Source organism: Gasterosteus aculeatus, chromosome 7 (assembly GCF_964276395.1).
Source record: "Gasterosteus aculeatus chromosome 7, fGasAcu3.hap1.1, whole genome shotgun sequence".
Classification (NCBI taxonomy): Eukaryota; Metazoa; Chordata; class Actinopteri; order Perciformes; family Gasterosteidae; genus Gasterosteus; species Gasterosteus aculeatus.
The window spans coordinates 21,761,633-21,778,778 of record NC_135694.1 but is presented as its reverse complement, the minus strand read 5'-3'; the positions used below and the strand labels follow the sequence as shown (position 1 = coordinate 21,778,778).

General features: G+C 44.2%; 1 protein-coding gene across 1 annotated transcript; it reads right to left on the bottom strand.

Moving 5' to 3' along the window:
* Positions 1-4,930: 4,930 nt before the first annotated feature.
* On the bottom strand, positions 4,931-16,962 carry LOC120822023 (A disintegrin and metalloproteinase with thrombospondin motifs 15). Its single transcript, XM_040181285.2, has 9 exons — positions 16,791-16,962; positions 14,636-16,356; positions 11,323-11,455; positions 11,016-11,183; positions 8,755-9,038; positions 8,497-8,674; positions 8,237-8,409; positions 7,228-7,403; positions 4,931-7,097 (listed from the first exon to the last, which is right to left on the bottom strand). The coding sequence occupies exons 2-9, from the start codon at positions 15,569-15,571 to the stop codon at positions 6,308-6,310; spliced, it is 2,838 nt and encodes a 945-aa protein (XP_040037219.2). The 5' UTR covers positions 15,572-16,356; positions 16,791-16,962; the 3' UTR covers positions 4,931-6,307.
* Positions 16,963-17,146: the final 184 nt, after the last annotated feature.

The window sequence follows — 17,146 nt, the reverse complement described above, 5'->3', positions numbered from 1 at the left end:
TGTGCATATTGCTCAGTGAGCAGAACATGACTTTGCATCTGCACTTGCTGACATTAATACATCATCCACTCTACAACTTATGACCTTGTGTGACCATGTTTTAAGTTGTTTTGCCCACATCAGGTTTGGATCGATGGTATACCGGCCTTGATGGCTCGTGTTCATGAATCATGGCTTACGATTAGAGAGAAGTATGCTCATTAACTTTAATAAAGCTGTATTGTCTGTTTCACATTGTCGACAACATTGTGTTTCAGATGCAGATGCAGTTGAATAAAATGGCCTTTTTACTTTTAAAAGACTCAGTTTTATAGATATAGAGCGTCATGACTTCATACTCTTACTTCTCCCTTAGATGCTCAGATGTCTTTGGGGACCGGCGGGGCCAAATTATAATGTGGCATGAATCCAAACACATACAGTATGCATACAGCTATGCAGCCGGCAGGACTTTACACATCTACTGGGTTAAGGTTAAAGGCATGACGTGACGTTTTGTCTTTGCCAGGAAGTCACTTTATACAAAAAGCCATTTTGTTTCCCAAAAGTGGCTCGCTAGCATAATTAGCATTCCCTGTTCCAACCAGGAGGCACAGCGAGCCAGAAACCCAAAGAAGGAGAGAGTTTCCTCTCCATTGTTGCAGATGAAGCCTTAAGTTGAATACCTTATGAACATGTAATACTTTCATTCTGCTGATGAATTACAGATTGCATTTTCTTTGCCAAAGGGTAACTCTCTGTCATTTTCTGGCCTGTCACCGCTGGACTTTCCCCGAGCATGTTATAGATATGTCAAGCTTGCTCTGAGTTTAGCTTAAACAAAGGATCCGTAGCAGCCAGACCACCCAAAATATTCATGAGTGAGATTATGAGTGCCAAAGCAGCCAGCCCGCGTCCTGCTCTCCCAGTATTCTGTATACACTCTGTGACTTTGATCACAGCTCCATGATTGATCATTTGCCTGGGTTTGTCTTTGGGATCCAAATTATAGTGTGAGAATAAATGTCAGAACTCTAAAACAAGCCCCCCACTTTTGGGTACTTACCATATCCCCTCTCATAAAGACACACATGGTTCTACTTATTCCCTCTCTTCATTCTGGGACTCTTGATTATAGTAAATTCAATATAAAGCCTGATGGTTTGTCCTTAGATGAGCAGCTCAAATGAAACATTTAATGATTTATCATGCAGCTGCACTGAAGCAACGTTCAGCCGGCTGCGTCACGGGACTTTAGTGTTTCAACAACAGCAAACGCACCGAAGCATAAGGACCAATCGTGCTCTCTAGTTTTGCTCGTCTGATTATCCACACTAAAATGTACATTCCACCCTTGGGTTGAACAGATGTGACTAAACTGAATCTGAACTGAATCATCATTGACGTTCGTGTTTTTTCACTTCCCCTGTAACAGAACAAAATCGAAAGGTACCAAAAACGGTCATGTTCTTGTGCTACTTTTGTGTCCGTTTTATTGTGGCTGAATTGCTTTTTGAAGAGCTTCATATGAACAACTGGTGATGGGAAATGCAGCACAAATTCAAACACTGACAAATGGCGATAATAAAACAGAAGGTCTTCCCTCATGGGTTACAGACCTGTGGGTTACAACCCCTGGGATGATTAACGGGACAGGAACCAGAAAAGAAACATCAATTATGTTAATTCTTTTCAGACTTTTCTTTCATCTCTGCACCTTTTCTAGTGAATGACTTGATTTTTTTTTTCAACTCTGTTTTAGAAGAATATCAGTGGATAGGATGATTATGAAGACAGTGAGACAGAGCAGGAACTGAGAATATTACACAAACCTTCCAACTAAAATAAACACATTTGCATGTCTGCAAATGTCTGTCCACTTCTTTAATTTCTCCAGCCGAACGATTTGTCCCTGAGAAACTGATGATCACGCTTTTGCATGATACTTTGTGGAGAAGTTTATCGATTACTATACAAAATCTAATGAGAGTTGGTTCTGTGAAACTGGGGGGGGGGGAGGGGGGTTTATTTAAAATGTCAGTAGCTCTTTCTTGGTAAAGTCAGGTTTACCATCAAAGGGGAAGAGGTCCATTCCAGAAAGGCTGTTGTTTTCTGGACTCGTACCTCATCTCATGAACATCATGGATAGAGGCTGAAATGTGCATTGTGTAGCTATCAAAGCGCCGTGTTCAGATTCTAAATGCCTGATTTATGTGGCCATTGCTTGTCTTAATTTAGTAAATATTATGCTCTGGCCAAGGAAATGTCCTCGGGGTCATGTCCCCACGCTTTATCTTTTGAGATTTCCAACATACTCCCTGCATCTGACTGTTTTCTGTCCTTTCTCAGAATTATTTTTTCTTCATGAAACCCTTTAAAACCAGACGTTCAGATTGGACCCTAAATGGACACCTTTGGAACATCCCTGATGAAGAAAAGTTCCGCGGATTTTTATCCTCACACATGGGGAAAGGCGAGTGTCTCAGTGACATGTAACCAAACCCTGTTTGTTGGGCTTATGGGTGCGACAAAGCGCCGACCGGTGTAGTTCTGTACCAATGGACGTATCAGAAAGCTCTCCTGCCAGGGTCACATGACCGCTGTATCCATGTACTGTTAACGGGAAGCACCAAGTAAGGTGATACCAAGACTTTTAGAGTTGGAAGAGAAAGCTATTTTAGTTGAATAGGAAAATCTATGCTACACTACACTTTTATACCTGAACTCGAAATATGAAGCTACCGGCCGGGATCTGTCCAAAGATAGATAAACCTCTGAGCATCTCTGAAGCTAAACCCAATTATCAAGTTATATCTTGTTTAATAATAAAAAAATTGGATGTGTAAAAACCACAAATTGCCATAATGTGTCAGCTTAATGCTGACTTCTAAACAGTTGACTGACAAGTCAGCCTCTTACTGCTTTGCTCAGCAAAAGACTAAAGATAATATCTGTGTTTGTTTTGTGCAAACTAGATGGAAAAAACTGCATTGGAGAACAAATACAGGTCTTAAGGGCAGCATTTCAAATTGGGACACTGTCTCGTCCAATAACAAGCATGATTCCCTCGTGGCAGCTCTGCATGTCCCCGCGCATAAATAACCTTTGGGCCGAGCTGTTAGCCAGCTGTTTCTGTTTCCTGTGTTTGTGCGAGGCTCAGTTAGCCAATGGTGGCTTCGTGTTAGTGTACACACAAGAATCCTCTCCACTTTCCGTCAAAGTTGCTTTTTTGGTAGATGCTTGGTTCAACGGAGCAGCCGAATGAGTAAATGACGTGACGACGATACTGTTTAGTTGTCAAGCAACGGACAGAATGTGTCAAAAGAAATGCTGAAAGGCAGTTTGCTTTTCGTTTCCGTTTCTGCCGCAGTCAGCGGACGTCCTCAGAAATGTGTATTAATGAGATTGCTTATTGGGCCTTTCTACGTACCCATTCAGAATCCCAGGGAATCTTTACAAAGCAGTTCTTTGAGAGTGGGCATCTTTAAAATGGTCTGTGGTGTGCAGTCCATCTGACTCAGCAAAAGCTACGAAAGCAAAAATGTGTTGCTGATCAGACAGAAGACGCCACATAGAGCATTTGTCACTGGGCTTCTCACCCTAATTACTTACAGAAACTCTTAAGTCTCATCCAGTTTAGAATAGTTTCAGTAATAAGGGCTAAAACCTTCCGTGGTAAGGGAACCACAAGAATGTGGATTTATGTGTAATTTCTTAACAGGAAATGCAAAGACCCAACTAGTCAAGATTGTGGCTCAACGTACAGCCTTTGAAGTAATGGTTGTGTCCTTGCGTCCTGAGCAGTGCAACTGCCTGACTGAACTCTATATGTTACTCAAAAAGCAGAGTTCACAGGAAAAGAAACCAGGAGCAACTTGGAAAAGAAATATCAAAAACGTATGTGTTTGTATCACAGTCCAATGTAATTTAGTTGATATCTTAAAAAAGGTGAATAAAAAAATGCTTCTCATCCAGGTTTAGTTGCTCTTCTGAAGGTCAGAATATTCAACCCTTTTGAGTTTTTAAAACATTTGAGACATAAGACCTCCCATGCTAGACTCTAGAAGTCTTTAGACATACGGAAGTCATTGTGCCAGAATCGCACAATTCAAATTTTCCACCTTCTCACACACTGCTGCATTCTCGGGCTGGTCTTTGACACGGACAGGAAAAACGAATCCACGTCAACCGATGGAAAACATCAGCGGTTGCATTTCTGAAATGTTCAGCGGGAGACGAATGCACGGCAATATAGAATTAATAGGCTACGGTGAGCTGCCACCAGGCATGGCGGCCACCCATCTCACCTCTACGCTTATAGTGTGGCTGCACATGCGAGAGCTGGTGATTAGTTTGGATGTTTCACAGAGAGGAAGCATATGTCCTGGCGCGTGTATCATAGTCCGCACCTCATCTGCTTCCTCTGGTTCTGCTCTTTATATTTAATGCTGACCCTCGCTGCAGGTTTGCTCAGCATGGGTTACGTAATCATTCTCCCTCTGGCAGTATTATGCATTTTTGCCAAAAACTATGAATTACATTATCCGGAAAATGGCTTTTAGTGCATTTAGCCTTACCTCAAACTTTCTGGAGTATAGCTTATGGACAAATGTTGCTCACAGGTACTAAGAAGCCTCAGAAAACCTTGATTTTAAGGATTCAGACTTTAAGGATTTTGCTGTGCAAAAGCTGAACTCTTGGTTGGGAACCAATCTCATTCAAAGAAGAATAAATGCTGTAAATGCAGTCGCTTGGCAAACTCAACAGGTTGTTATTGTGCTTTGCCGCTAAATTTGCACAGTTAATTTAAAAAGCCTTTTTTGTCCCATAGATTCCCTGTCCCCTGCAACAAATTGCCTACTCCAGCGGCCAAAACCCTGCATGGATTTACCCCAACTACAATGTTCAAGTGAATCCATTAAATGCATTGGAAAGAAAGATTGAGTAGTTGTAACTATACATGGATGGCTTTATTTAGGAATAAATACACTGAAGTCAAAGACAATTACAAATGCCTGTGTAAAAAAGTATTTTAAAAGTATTTACATTTGTTTTGCACAGAGCTGAATAAATATATACATAGTATACAATGCAGCCCATGGGTCATAGTTTTCTTTTACTGTACAACATGCAAAGGCTGATACAAAATAAAAATGATAATCCAACTAACGCAGGATCCCTCCCTTAGTTGGAGGTTGAACTGGACACTGTGGCCCCGTAAAGGAACAAAACAAGAATATAATGGATTACAGGATTTCAGCATGTCTGTAGAAAGAACATCTCGGCTCCGGCTTTGGGGCCACGAACAAGACGGTCCAGGAAAACACAAATTCTGTACAGCAAAACGGAGGGTTTGCCAGTTTTTCTTCCACTCTTCGCTTTATCAGCTCATTGATAATAAATTACAGTGGTAACCGTGCCAGACAAGCGTGACTCGATATGGCTGAACACTATGAACTGAGAAGACAACTGCTGTGGTCAAATGATAAAGGCAATGAAGGAAGAAGTCAAACACGCTGCACGGAGGAGGCGGCTGTGTGGGTTCGGCAGGTTTGGCTACATTATTGAGACAAGATAAGCCGTATGTTTTAGTCCTTGTTTCCAATAAGCAGCGTTATGTTGAGTGCAGCCTGATGCAATCCCTCACTGCGCATTGTCTCCTGTCCTGCTTTGTTTTGTTGGATCTGTTATGAAAACCACCAATGTGACTTTAGTTTGTAGTTTAAACTGTTTCCATGTTGCAGCTGGTTGATCAGCTCCCCAGTTTTCAATGAGTAATGCTTTTCATAAAGGCAGCAAAAGCAGAACATTAAGGGAAATTAGGTGATCTGTTTGTTTTCTCAGTTAATTTTGAGAAAAAGCTGATTGAAGATTGCACATAATGGTAATCGTGCCAGCATTACATATTACTCCAGTTGGAAGAAGTTATGAAGGTAAATCTGCGTATATTGGAGTAACTGTTTGGAAAACCAGGGGGAATAATTTATCTATTTGAAAGACTCAACTAAAACGTTTGATATCTGAACAATTAAAACATGACATAAAATGAATTTCAGACTCATCAGGTAAATTCGATTAGATTGCTTGCAAATAGGATTCCACTACATTTAATTTGACTTTTCTATCATGGACTTTCAGCAGAAGAAGAAGACCTGGACGATGTTCTTTGCACTCAGAGTGATGGCAGTGGAAAACAAATAATTTCATCCTTCATCCTGCGACTTACTCTCTCCTGCATCCGACAGTGTGTGTGGTGTGTGATGCTGGCAGGTGGATTTGATTCAGCCCCCTTTTAAAACAACCATTTCTAGTTTACACGTTTTAGTCATTAGCAAGGCATTCGGTTACAGAAGTCCAGCTCCTGTGGCTTGCGTAAGCCAGCGCAGTGGTCCCTTGGCAGCAGATGCCCACTTTGGTTTTTGCAGTGCAACGGTCGCCTCTTGAAGCCCTTCCCACAGGTTCTGGAGCAAGGTGACCACTGCCCAATGTGCCAATCCGGACAGGGATCTCCACAAACCCTGGTGGCTGGGGGTCTTTGTGAAGGATCACAGTCCAACCACGGCTTCTCATCTGCACTCAGACACTGCACCATCCTCCTCTGGAAGCCGACGCCGCAGCTCACTGAGCACTGATCCCAACCTGTGGATATCCACTTCCCGAGAGAGGGCTCCTCCTTGCTGTAAGACTTCTTCAGGGTGTCGCCCCCGTTCTCCTTGACGCTGTCCTCGGACAGAACACTGTTATGGGAGTTGACGCGCTCCTCCTTCTTAACTTTTTCCTCCTTGGCCTGACGGGCGAGGTAGAAGGAGTAGCGGATGCGAGGCGGCGTCATCTTGCCGGCACACAGGACCTCCACGGTCAGGGATTCTCCCAAGGGCTTGACGGCCTGCAGGGTCTCGGCGAGGCCGGCCGTGCCGCTGTAGCGCAGCAGACTGTTCTTTATGATGATGTCCCTCTCCCCAGCTGACACGATGTAGTTCCCATTGAGCAGGTAGTGGCCCTGGCTGTTTTTAACCGCCAAATAGTTGTCGTCACTCCTCATTCCCTTGTAGCCTCGCTGACGGATGTCTATGTTGGCTGCGCCCAGCGGTAACATGACCACGAAGTTGTAGCCGTGCCTGCGTGCCAAAACATTTTGCAGTCAATGAGAGCTGTACATAGTGAAGTGGATCATGCACCGTGGTTAATTCGGGCGGGGGGATATGAATGACGTTAGCAATATCCTGTGACGGTGTGGATTTTACTCACTCAGGCTTTGTAAAGAGTCCCGACACCTTTTTGCAGCCCTTGCTATCTCCTCCGCAGATTCCACACTTATCAAACTTCTTGGTAGAGCCAATTTTTCCGTCACAGCCGGCTTTGATACACTTCCCCTGGACACACACTCCCGTGGAGTCGGGGGAGCATGGAGTCCCATCCACAACCTTGTCGGAACAATAACATTAACAGGTTAGCTTGTCATATACTAAAAAGTACAGAATTCTTACATATTTTGTTACAAGCCGCAAACACAGTAGGATTTTTTAAACAGATCTTTACTACATTCCATTTTATTAAAATACACAAAATGCATGCACAGTTCTCTATTTACTCTCCCATTTTCTAAATTAGGCAAATAGGCAAGTAGACAAAAAACATTTAAATTGTATCTGATAATACATTTGTTTTACAGTGAACACACCGGGTACATGAGAGATACAATATAATATTCTGATTTGGTGGCATCATATCTCATATATGTCAACTGCTGGTCTGTTTGCAAATATTTGCAACTATTAAATTCTCTTTAGCGGTTGACTCTGACTTTTCTAATCCTAAAATGTGTCAGACATAAGAAACCAAACTCTAGCTAACATTTTAAATGGAACGGTCCACAGAAAGCAGTGCACTCATTTTTGGTTTAAAGTTACAACTAAATGGTTAAAATAATCTAGCTGCTCTGTGTTTTAGAGCTATGTGTCCCCTGAGCACTGTTATCTACTCTCCCTGAGCCGGTTTGATGGACCGCGAAGTGTGAACTCTGCTTCACTGCTGCTAAAGCTCACTCTGCACCCTGCTATCTGAACGAATTGTCCTCCTTTTCTCCTTCATTCCTTCCTTCGTTCTTTGCACTTACACCAGAGGCAGCTGTCTAACGTTTATTCTCTTTCGTCCACCCAGACCTCATATCTCAAACCTTAATTTATCCAGACTTTTGTCCAACCACTAATCATACTATCCTGACATTTGTTCAGACAAAGCAGAAAGTAATGTTTACCTTGGGTGCCAGGACATAGAAGTAGCCAGTGCCGTTAGCTCTGCAGATGAGTTTACATCTGTCATCGGTGGACACTCCAGAGTACTTGGGTACCCACACCACGGAGGGGTCGATGCGGTTACTGTTAAAACTGCGGCCAGTGCTGGCACACTGCTCCTCGCGATAAGTCTTACCTACACCGGGGGGAGGATAAGAGATGAGAGGGGGGAACACATGGGAAAATGCCCTTGGACATCGTTGACCTGCTAAGGGCCTCGTACCTGTTTCAGTGCACTGGTTCGGACTGCAGGAGCGGTATTTGACCCTCACCCCTTGGCAGTATTTACCCCCATTTGACGGAACTGGGTTGCTACACTCTCTTTTAGAGAGTTGGACGCCGCCGCCGCATGTGCGTGAGCAGGAACCAAACGGGCCCCACCTTCCCCAACGGCCGTCCACCTGGAAATACACAAACTGGTGAAGCATTGGACAGCAAATGGCCGTAAAGGTACAAATCCATCTCTTTATGCCAGCCTTACCTTCACACGTGGGACCTGTTTGTTGGAACAGACCCCTTGGTTGCAGACCTGATTGTCCCCACAGTGTGTGCCGTCTGCCCAGGGGAAGTGACGAGTCATGCACACCAAATGGCCGTTGGATTTTCCTGTGCACCACAGACGGCCACACGGCGGCTGCATGAAGGGACAGGGCTTGGAGTCTTCTCCGAACGCCAGCTCACACTGGCGCTCGAGGACGTAGGACGTTCCCGGCATCACGTCAGGGAGGAACAACGGTTTCTGAGGATGGTCGAGCAAACATTCCCCTAGAAGAGGGAGACTCGGTGAGCAACAGACTCTTCTCTCGGGTTTCATCGCCCGTTTGATCACAAAATGAGGGAAAACTGCAATTCTTCATCAGTATTTCCACCAAACTTTTCATTAAGTGTGTTTGTGTGTCAGCGTGTGTGTGTGGATGGGATTGTGGGTTGGAGGCAGTGAACAGTCATTGCTCTTGTGATTTGGACTCTTTGAAGTGAAAATACAGCCTAGTGCAACGCATGCCACATACCACACACACACACGCATGAGCGCCCCCCGGGCCGCCCAACCCCATCTTAACCACTTCCTAAAAACTCCAAAACTCATCCTCTCAAGTTTTATAATGAGAATCTTTAGATATGGTTTAGAAATGCCGTAAGGGAAGCAAGCAGCTCAAAGGTCAAGTGACCCCGTTTACAACAAAACAGAAACCTTTCCAAGAGAAATAATAGGAAGAGTTTGACGAGCAAGTTCTTGGAAACATGAAAGATCAACGTCACTGGACGAGAAGGTTTCCAGGAGGAGGTTTTTATCACACAGCCTCTCACCCTTATGGGGAATTTAGACTTCCAAAACAGGCTTTTGCACTGGGGAAAAACTTTGTTCACGCGCTTTGAAATGTTTATTATGCCATTTTTGTAGGCGTGAATTCATAACAAATAGCAAGTCAGTGAGCCGTGATTGTTTGCAAATTTGTTAAGTCTCATGTCACTGCAAATTGTGCAGAAGAAACATTGGTTGACACATAGTACAATCTTATACACACAAGTCACTCTACACTGAACTAGCTTAACCTCACCTCTTCCTCCCTACTCTCTCTCCAAAGAGCAGCCATTGGAAACAATAGCTGGTATTGTGTGTGCGAAGAAATGAACTGGTTACAAATCATTTTGGGTGCAGCACTGCATGAAAACTGCCTCAAACATGTGGCAACGTGATTTTTTTCTCCGCTTTTTGAAGTCCAGATTTATGACAGATGGCCAAGAGAGAACCCAAGTTACAAGATTGTTGGATAGAAATTATTCCCTGACGAGTGAAAAATGGTCATTGCTCCGAACCATTTTGGATTCTTATGTCCTCGGATCATCTTTGGACCCAGAGAGAAGTAAGGGTGTGTTTTGGGTTAAACTTGCATGGGAAACCCAGGGCAGATACACCTCTCTGTCCAAACCACTGTGGCGACTCTCCCCAGAACAAGCTCTCTAATTTGGGACAGATGTGGGGGCTGTTTTAAAATAAACGTTTAGCGTTGCTCCGAGGCAAAGTACTGTGGTCTGGCCTGCTTGGCAAACATTCTGCTTCCAACCCAATGAATGTCTCTCTGGCTTTGCTCGTCTTTTCTACAAGCATGGTGCTATACATATTTAGGGTTACAGCCGTAGACAGGAAAAGGTCTGATTATGTGAATAAAGCAATGAATCTATGCTCTCCTAATGGGATCAACATCAAACCTCATCAAATGAGTGCTTCATCAATTTAGCATTGCTCGCCTATGACATTGTTGCATTGATGGTAGAAAGTTTAAAAGAAAAAGTACCAAAAGTGGTGCAGCAAAGCAAAAACAAATGTTCCATCTCATTACCCACAATGCAACTCGACCACTGGTGTCTTAATCTGCAGCCTCAAACTCAGATGAGGAGCTGGCTAAAGAGGTTATATTCACCCCCTTTATTTTCAAACTTGTAGCCTTCAACCACTGCTGTCAAACCATCTCCATGCATCACTTGAGACAATATACAGTATTAGTCCTCACATAGATCCTACTGGACCTACAAAATACTTTATACAATCATTCTCACACATGCACTAGTGCTCGCCGAAACGTGTCAACAGACATTTATCTGTAAAATCTGTGAATTTACCCTTTAATGATTGTAAGTGTGTATTTGTGTCTGTCTTGACTTTGACTTTAGACGATTTTAAAACCAGCTGTGGGGCTGCTAGGAGTCGAGCACAGGGGGTCAGGGGTGGTGGAAGCTCACCATGCCCGCTGTCCAGGAATTCAGTGATGATGGCCGCACTGCAGAGGGACCATGGGCTGGTGCGGTTGATCTGAATGAGAGTGGGGGACATCATGTGGTTGTCCTGAAGCTTCCCAAACACGTCCTCACACGCCCTCACGTTGTCGTGTGGCATGTTGAACACGTGTCCTGTCGGGGGGGAAACAAGATGCCAGATGTCTTTCGTGAATTACACGGATTCGTTAATCCGTCAATTGTGCATATGCACTCACGCTACAGGAAATGTTGCAGTACTTGTGTGTGTTGAATAATGGACGCGTGGGCTCACCGAGTTCATGAGCGGTGGTGAAGGCTGAGGGCAGGCCGTCGTCTTCGATCACGGAGCAGCTCCTCTTTGGGTCGCACATGGTGCCAACATCTGCCATGCCAAGAGTGTCACAGGTGGAAGCTCCACACAGGTCCTGTGTGTGTATATATATGTATATATGTTTATTTTTACACTTTCTGAGTGAAAATTCTATCCCGGTTGTAAAATTCAACCTGGCAGTTTGTTTAAAACCTGTCTGGTCATGTGATGTTTCTGTTACTTGACCTCTCTTTAGGGATGTCACATTCTTCCCTTCAGCAGTTTCCTCCATTAGCACAAAGTTATTAATGCTAGTAGAAGTGATGCACAGAAATACGTTGAAACCAACTGGAATGCTCCTTTTTGAATTGTCCTCTTCATTACAGCGAGGTTTGTTTCTAGCTCGGATAAGATGCGATAGTGTTAAGTCAAGCTTTCCACAAGCCAGCCTTGAAGTATTTTTAGTGGTAAAACAGTGTTTAGAGCACACCGTCTTCTATGAGGTAATCTAAATGTCCCCAATCGCAACATTTCCATGTCAGAGCAGAGTTTCCAGATGACCTATTTCTGCACCACAAGGTTTTAAAAACCCAATTGTAGTGAGCATCCATTTGGAGCCGAACGGTCTAATCACAGGCCAACTTCTGCTCTAACCGCCACAGAGAACCGCCCATCTGCCTGGCTCCTAAACAGCTCTGTCTCTGCATGCCCCAAAAACACACAAAACAAATGGAGGTCAGCTACTAGAGATAAAGCAAAGCCCCGGGTTAATGTCAACCCCCCTTTGAGATGGATGTACACATGAAGAACAGAGCCAAGTGAAGACTCTGAGTGCTATGACAAATCATTCCTAGAATAAACCACAATTGTTGCCCAGTGCAAATCTAGTCCAGATGTGCACATGTGTGAAGGCGACATCTGAACTATTGGGCCTTTTGGGAGCGTAGAAAAAAGGTCGAAGAAGTGTCAATGAGTTTGTTCTTTGCTTCGACTTAATTCTCCCATCCGTTGTCTACCTTTAGATTATTTGTGTGTTTCTACAATGTACAATACAATGTACAAGTTATCTTAGCAGAGAAATGTTTCCATTTCATTTTGTGTACAGGTTGCAATGCATTCAACCACCACATGGCCCTTTACAGTTCATGCTGAGGGGGAAGGGTTCATAACTATCACGCCGGTTCGTACTTACTCGAGACTATGAGCAGTGGAAAATGGCGTCTGATAAGATGCTATTGCTTTATAAAATACAGACGTTTTTGGGTGTGCTCTTTTCTTTCTCAACCAATTATCTATCACGTAAGTAAAGGCAAACAAGTAAAATCCCCCTGCTCTCCCTGGGAAAACCTAAATATGTCAGATTTACAGTCAGACTGGATGCATCACATGCAATAAACATTCTGTTTAACCTAACGAACTGCGTAAACTTGCAACATTCTTTTAACAACAGTCACGCTGGGGATGGAGTTTAAAGACAAGCACGAAGGCCTCTGGACAACACTGAGTTGGTCCTCATTAAACCAGAAAAATACACTGTAGGATGGTAAACAGCAAACAATGGACGTGCCTTAAATGTCCACTGGAAGCCGTGGTAGACGAAAACAACACCACTGACTAAACTGACTCATTTCTGTCACCAAGTCAAGAATCAACAGAAGAATGTTCCATTATCAGTTGGTCTTTGTGCAGATTCTTTATTTGATATATGAAGTTAAAGTGTGAAGCATAATAAGAGCATTGAGTCTGGGAGAGGTGAACAGGTTTGTATGCACGTTAGAGGCCTGAAGGGCAGAAGGTTGGGTATAAAAATACATCCGATTTGTCAAACAAAACCTGGCATATTGACATGATGATGTTTTTCACAAAAAGCAATGTTGTATATTTGTTTAGGACTGAGAATTAATTCTGATGGCAATTTTTTCATAAATAAGGCGGAAAAAAAATGTTATTCAAACAATGTCACTCATACAATGACTGGATCCCTTGACGTCCGTCTTACTGCTGTATTTTGCAGATTACAGCTGTGTGACTCACTGTCTCCAGTTCCAGGGCTGAATGTCGAATGGGGTCATTTAAACTGGCTGCAGTTTCAAACACAAACTCTGCATGTGGGGCGTGCTCTCCCACAGCCTGGTCATTTCCTAGATTATGACGCGGATGTGCGTTCACGGAAAATGCGTCCCATCTTTTGCAATGTCGTGCCCTAAACAGTAAGCGCACGCTCTGTAGTAAACAGAATGAAGGAGAGAGGAAGTGTGGGACAGTGAAGAATGTGTTGTGAAGATGTAACAGCACCGGCTGACTGCAGCTGTGCAGGACCGCCCCTCTGGTGCATCTTGTTCAATAAGACCGGGCTTGAGCAGGTGGGGCCCAAACATGGAGGGATGTGACATCTCTTCTGACATGCACATGGGAACCTCCCCCCTCCTAACTCCCCCCCCCCCCCCCCCCCCCCCTCTTTTGCTCCCTCTATCTCTCCCTTCTGGGGCCTGTTTAATGAGAACCAGGCGAGGTGGTGGCTAGGGCTGGAAAGAACTCAGCTGGAGGAGGAATGGGAAACGCTGAGTGAAAAAGGACACTTCCGACTAATGCGTCCCCTGTGGCACTTAAATTGCTGTCAAAACAAGCATTTGTTTGAGGTTTACTGCGATCATGTGTAGGTTCATGTTAGTGACATTGGCCAAAGGTAATTAGAGCACATCGCACCTTTTCATTCTCACGCTTTTCATCTGAAGTTTGACCCTTTCACTGCAGATTGAACATTGTGCAAATCTAAAAATTGATTTCTCAACTGTATTCGAATTGTTCAACGTCAGACTAAGAAAAAGGTTCCACAGAACAGGCAATTCATCATAGATCAGCGGTTTAAACACTGACCAGTGAATTTGAGCAATGACTTCATCTCTGACCTCTGACCCGGAGAGCAGAGAGACCTTGGAGGTGGGTCCCACGTCTGTAAAACTACCCTCTTGGGCTCCATGAAGAGACTATTGCTCATTTCCTTGTTGACCAAGCCCCATCGTCAACGCCGTCATGGTATTGTTGGTCTGTGTATTTACTGAGAAGCGTGTTTTGAACCAATTGACCGACACAGCAGGACAGATTATCTTTGATGACGAATGAACTATTAGATTCAAACATATATGTCGTTATCTTTATCCTCGCCTCATTATTTCAGCACGTAAATACAGATTCGCGCCTTTCCGTGCGTAATTACGATTTAGTAAAAGCGCGTGTTTCTTCAGACCCTGCAGCGTGGACTCAGTCGAAGCCTCTCTTTGTTTTTAGTTTTTACCTGTCTGGTGAAGAGGATTGCCGTGTCCCAGTAGTCACGCTGCTTGTCGTTGTTATGGTTCATCTTTTTTTGCCAGGTGCAAAAGTTTCGCAGGGTCATGGCTGCGTTTCCGGACACTTTGGGTCCTTTGTCCTCCTCGGATATAACCACGATCTTCACCACCACAATGTTGATGGAGTTGAGGATGCTGGGGTGTTTGTAGAGTTTCGCCGCCACTGACATCAGTGTCAGGAGGTAGTGGTTTAAGTCCTCTCCGTGGAACTGCACCATGGACTCGTCCGCCACCACCAGCGCCTCCACGTACCGGGGGATTGAAGCGAACCTTTTCGTTCTCCCCATCTTCTTCAGCAACGTTTCGGTCACATTGTCGTGATCTTGCAATCGCTTGTATTTCTCCAACGATCGCGCGACCTGGAGACTTATGCCGGTGTCCACCGCGCACCTAGAGGTTGAATTGAGCTTCAGGTTGTTGCTGGTTCTGCGCCGGATGATGTGCGCACCTTCCGCGGTCGTGGTGTCATTTTGCACCGGGGCGATGAAATATTCCCAGCCTTGAAAGCCAAATGCACCGTGTAAACCCTTACAGAGGCTCAGAGCCGCGTAGGAATGCGGGTCGGCGTGCACGTACCCGGAGTAAAAACACCATCTCAGGTCACTGGTGACATCGGTGTTGGAGAGCCAGAACTCGTCTTGGTTGGAAATGGAAGGCGCAATGAAATTCGAGTCCTGGTGCAATTCGATCACAAATTCCTGCTGGAAGGCTCGTATTTTAAAGACACATTTCCCATTTAGGATTTCCACGTCGTTGTCAAAATCTCCCCTGTTGTGTTTGTGGTTATCCAATCGAATGGGGAAGCAAAGTTCCGTTTCCATGCAACTGATGAGCTTTGACAGTGAAACCATAAAGCAGAGGAGAAAGGTCGCTCTGATAAACATGACGATGTTTGTGGCATCAGAGAAAATAAAAAGATATTGAACCTGCAAGCGTCAGATCACGATGAAGAGCATAATTCAATGCGCAGCCCTCTAAAACAATGCAGGTCGTACAAGTCCACTCTGTGCAAACTCCTCCTAGTCGTGACCCATTCTCCACCTGTGTAGGCTAAGTCGACTGCTGCCTTCTGCGGACTTTATGCATTTTCGTCATGTGTAAAAAAAAAAAATATGGAAACTCTATCTCTCTTTTGGAGGGGGGCAGTCTTTGGAGCGGCTCATTGGATGCGCGTCTCAGCTCACGACTTTGTCTGCAGCCACTTAAAACTCAGCAAACAGCAAACGGCTGTCATCATGTCCCAAAGCAGCGCGAGGAATTATCAGAGGTCCCACTTACTTCGAGGGCTCTGTGTGCGTTCAGACCTCGCCTGACACCGCATCGTCCCCACCTTTGTCCACATTGCAGAGGTGCACAATAATAGTACTTTTCATCTCACAAAAATACCTGCGAGGCCCTTTACTGAAGGATGCTTCAATTGCCTGCATCTTGAATGGACACGAGTGGGCTGCAGCAGTATTGCAGAGCTGTAGATGCACATGACACAAGTCCATATGTTACTGCAGCTGAAATCGTTTGAAGGAATATGAGGCTTCTCTGATACAGCTTACATGTCAAGGTCAGATCAATTTCTCAGTAACTCGCGTACGACATCTGCTGGACAGCACAGGAACTGGGATCCTTCCATTTAAAGACCAGGTTCAGTTTAGTTATTACACGCAAATCCATCCTGTAAAAGTAAAAGTATTCCAATGTATTTTGCTAAAAAATATCCATAACTGATAAGACAAGTACAAGGCTATATAGCCGCTACATTTCGGAGGAGCATATTGTTTTACTCACTATTATTTATCTACTTTGTGCAACATGCACCCTTTGAAATACATTGATTTGTGATATACTACCTGTCAATTTAATTTACTAATCTGTTGTATCTGTGGAATACTTTTCTGTAAAATACACTTCGAATTGATATTGTTACTCATTTTGAATTCAGAGTGAATTTGTATTGCGGTGTTGATACTTTTACTTAAGAAAGGGACTTTAATAACACTCCCTCTACCATCATAGAGGTTGATAGAGAACCGCGGACAGGTTGGAGAGGGAAGCTTGTCAAGTTGACACGTTGAACTAACGTTAAATATAGATAAATATATAGATAACCTGTGATGTACTGGGAGCATGTGGGTAGCAGAAGACTTTTTCCGTGGATCCTCTCGGGTGGGACTGCTCGGCTCCTCACACGAGGCCACTTGCCGGCCTGCTGTCTGCTTTGTTGTCCGTTCTCAGCCCGTTGCTAGGAACGCACCACTTGTTGCTAGGCTAAGGACCCCTGCATGCGTGCTGTTCTCCAAATAGCCCGCCTGAACTCGTGTAGTACACTATTTAAAATAATGCTTAAAAACTGTTATTTGTTCAAATGTGGAAAGAAAATGCGCAAATAAAAGAACACCAGTTTATTCGTGTGGTAAGTGAAACTTGGCTATTGTGACTTTCGCTGCTTTTTTTGAATAGGCAGT

Coding starts and splice junctions, on each gene's coding strand:
- LOC120822023 (XM_040181285.2), bottom strand. CDS start 15,571: ATGTTTATCAGAGCGACCTTTCTCCTCTGCTTTATGGTTTCACTGTCA. Junction 11,456..14,635: donor CAATCCTCTTCACCAGACAG/GTAAAAACTAAA, acceptor ATACACACACAG/GACCTGTGTGGAGCTTCCAC. Junction 7,098..7,227: donor GGACTCTTTACAAAGCCTGA/GTGAGTAAAATC, acceptor TTTGGCACGCAG/GCACGGCTACAACTTCGTGG.